Genomic DNA, 1,411 nt, shown 5'->3' with positions numbered 1-1,411 from the left:
GCGGGGTGTTGGCAGGGCTGGAGGTGGCCGTCGGGAGAGCGGTCTCTGAGGCAGAAGAAGCGGTGTACAAGGTATCCAGGGATGTGGTGCTTATGGAGGAGGTGCTGGAAGCTGAGCCAGGGATAATTTCAACAGAGTCTGAAAGGGAACAATTAAAAATGCCTTAGCAACAGCATCAAAGGAAAAGGAAAAATAAACCAAATTGCTACAGTGCAGTCCATTAAATGGCTCATTGTGCATGCGACCAGAGCCGTTTAACTCCTCTTCCTGCCTCACTTATCTCAAAGCAAAATTGGACCAGTTCTCTCTGGAGCATTCCCGCACAATCACCTCTTTAGAAAGGGGAAAACTGCTCCATTGAGATGAACACTCTTCAAAGGGCTCAGTGTTTTACGCAGGGGAAGGGAGGGAGGGAGGGACAGCACTAAGGGACAGAAAAGTCTTTTCCCCTTGGCTTAGCGAGGGCCCTTTTCTCTGTTCAGGATCTCAGCCCCCACTTTTGAACGATGGTGCCTGAGAACTGCAAGACACCGAAGGCTTCACATGCCAACCCGTGCCTCCCTCTTGCACGAGCCTCAACGACTGCACGCCACGGTTAGCAGCGACGGCGAAGGAAACATTTGGCTGACAACACCTCCTGTCTCTCCCTCTCAGCACTCTCCAGCATTTGATCACGAGCCCTGCAGCCCTGCAAGCACCCCCGGCTTTCACAAGCCTCCACGCTATCTGCTCCTGCCCCCGCTCCTGCTTTGGACTAGCTCTAGCAGTGAGAGCTGCCCCCGTTCCTACAAGCAAACAGATGCTAAGATTTTCGTCTCCTTTAACCCCGTCTAATGTGTATTTTTGGTAAACCTTATCCACCTGTTTCTAAAGAAGCTCCTGCCACTGCCCCGGGGTCCCACTCTGCTCGGAGTCCTCCCTGCCTGCGGGCAGCACGGACACCACCTTGCCCCTGCGATTATTTCTGCTTCCTACAGACACCAGCCACCAACTTTATGGAAATCTCATCTGAGCTCTGTACAAAGAAAGCACTGGACAGACTGGGAGCCAAAAGCAGATGTGGGTCTGTCTGAAAAGCACCACGAGTGAGCTCCCCATGGCAACTGCCCCACTGCCAGGGAACACCCCCACTGCCCTGCTGGGAGACAGCCACAGGGTCTGCGGGAGTCAAACACCCTCAAGGATGTGGACTGGCCACATCTGCCACAAAAAGCAGCAGAGTTCACTCCCTCCGCGTTTCCCAGGGCCACAGACAGCAGAGGACCGGGAGGATGCTGTGCCCAGGGCCACAGGCAGTGGAGGACCGGGAGGATGCTGTGCCCAGGGCCACAGGCAGCGGAGGACCGGGGGGATGCTGTGCCCAGGGCCACAGGCAGCGGAGGACCGGGGGGATGGTGTGCCCGGGGCCCCA

At 56.1% G+C, this 1,411-nt stretch overlaps 1 protein-coding gene across 1 annotated transcript in view; it reads right to left on the bottom strand.

Annotated features, from left to right (window-relative positions):
* The window catches only part of NCKIPSD (NCK interacting protein with SH3 domain), a gene marked incomplete at its 5' end in the record, with an annotated part of 23,178 nt that overhangs the window by 17,720 nt on the left and 4,047 nt on the right, over positions 1-1,411 (bottom strand). The window contains 1 exon segment of the mRNA XM_010077946.1: positions 1-138. This exon segment is cut by the window's left edge and continues 147 nt beyond it. Within this exon segment, the coding sequence (XP_010076248.1) occupies positions 1-138 (138 nt within the window).

The sequence above is a fragment of the Pterocles gutturalis genome, unplaced genomic scaffold (assembly GCF_000699245.1).
Source record: "Pterocles gutturalis isolate BGI_N339 unplaced genomic scaffold, ASM69924v1 scaffold19968, whole genome shotgun sequence".
NCBI lineage: Eukaryota > Metazoa > Chordata > Aves > Pterocliformes > Pteroclidae > Pterocles > Pterocles gutturalis.
Note: the sequence above shows the minus strand (reverse complement) of the source record. Positions and strands in the feature narration are given on the sequence as shown.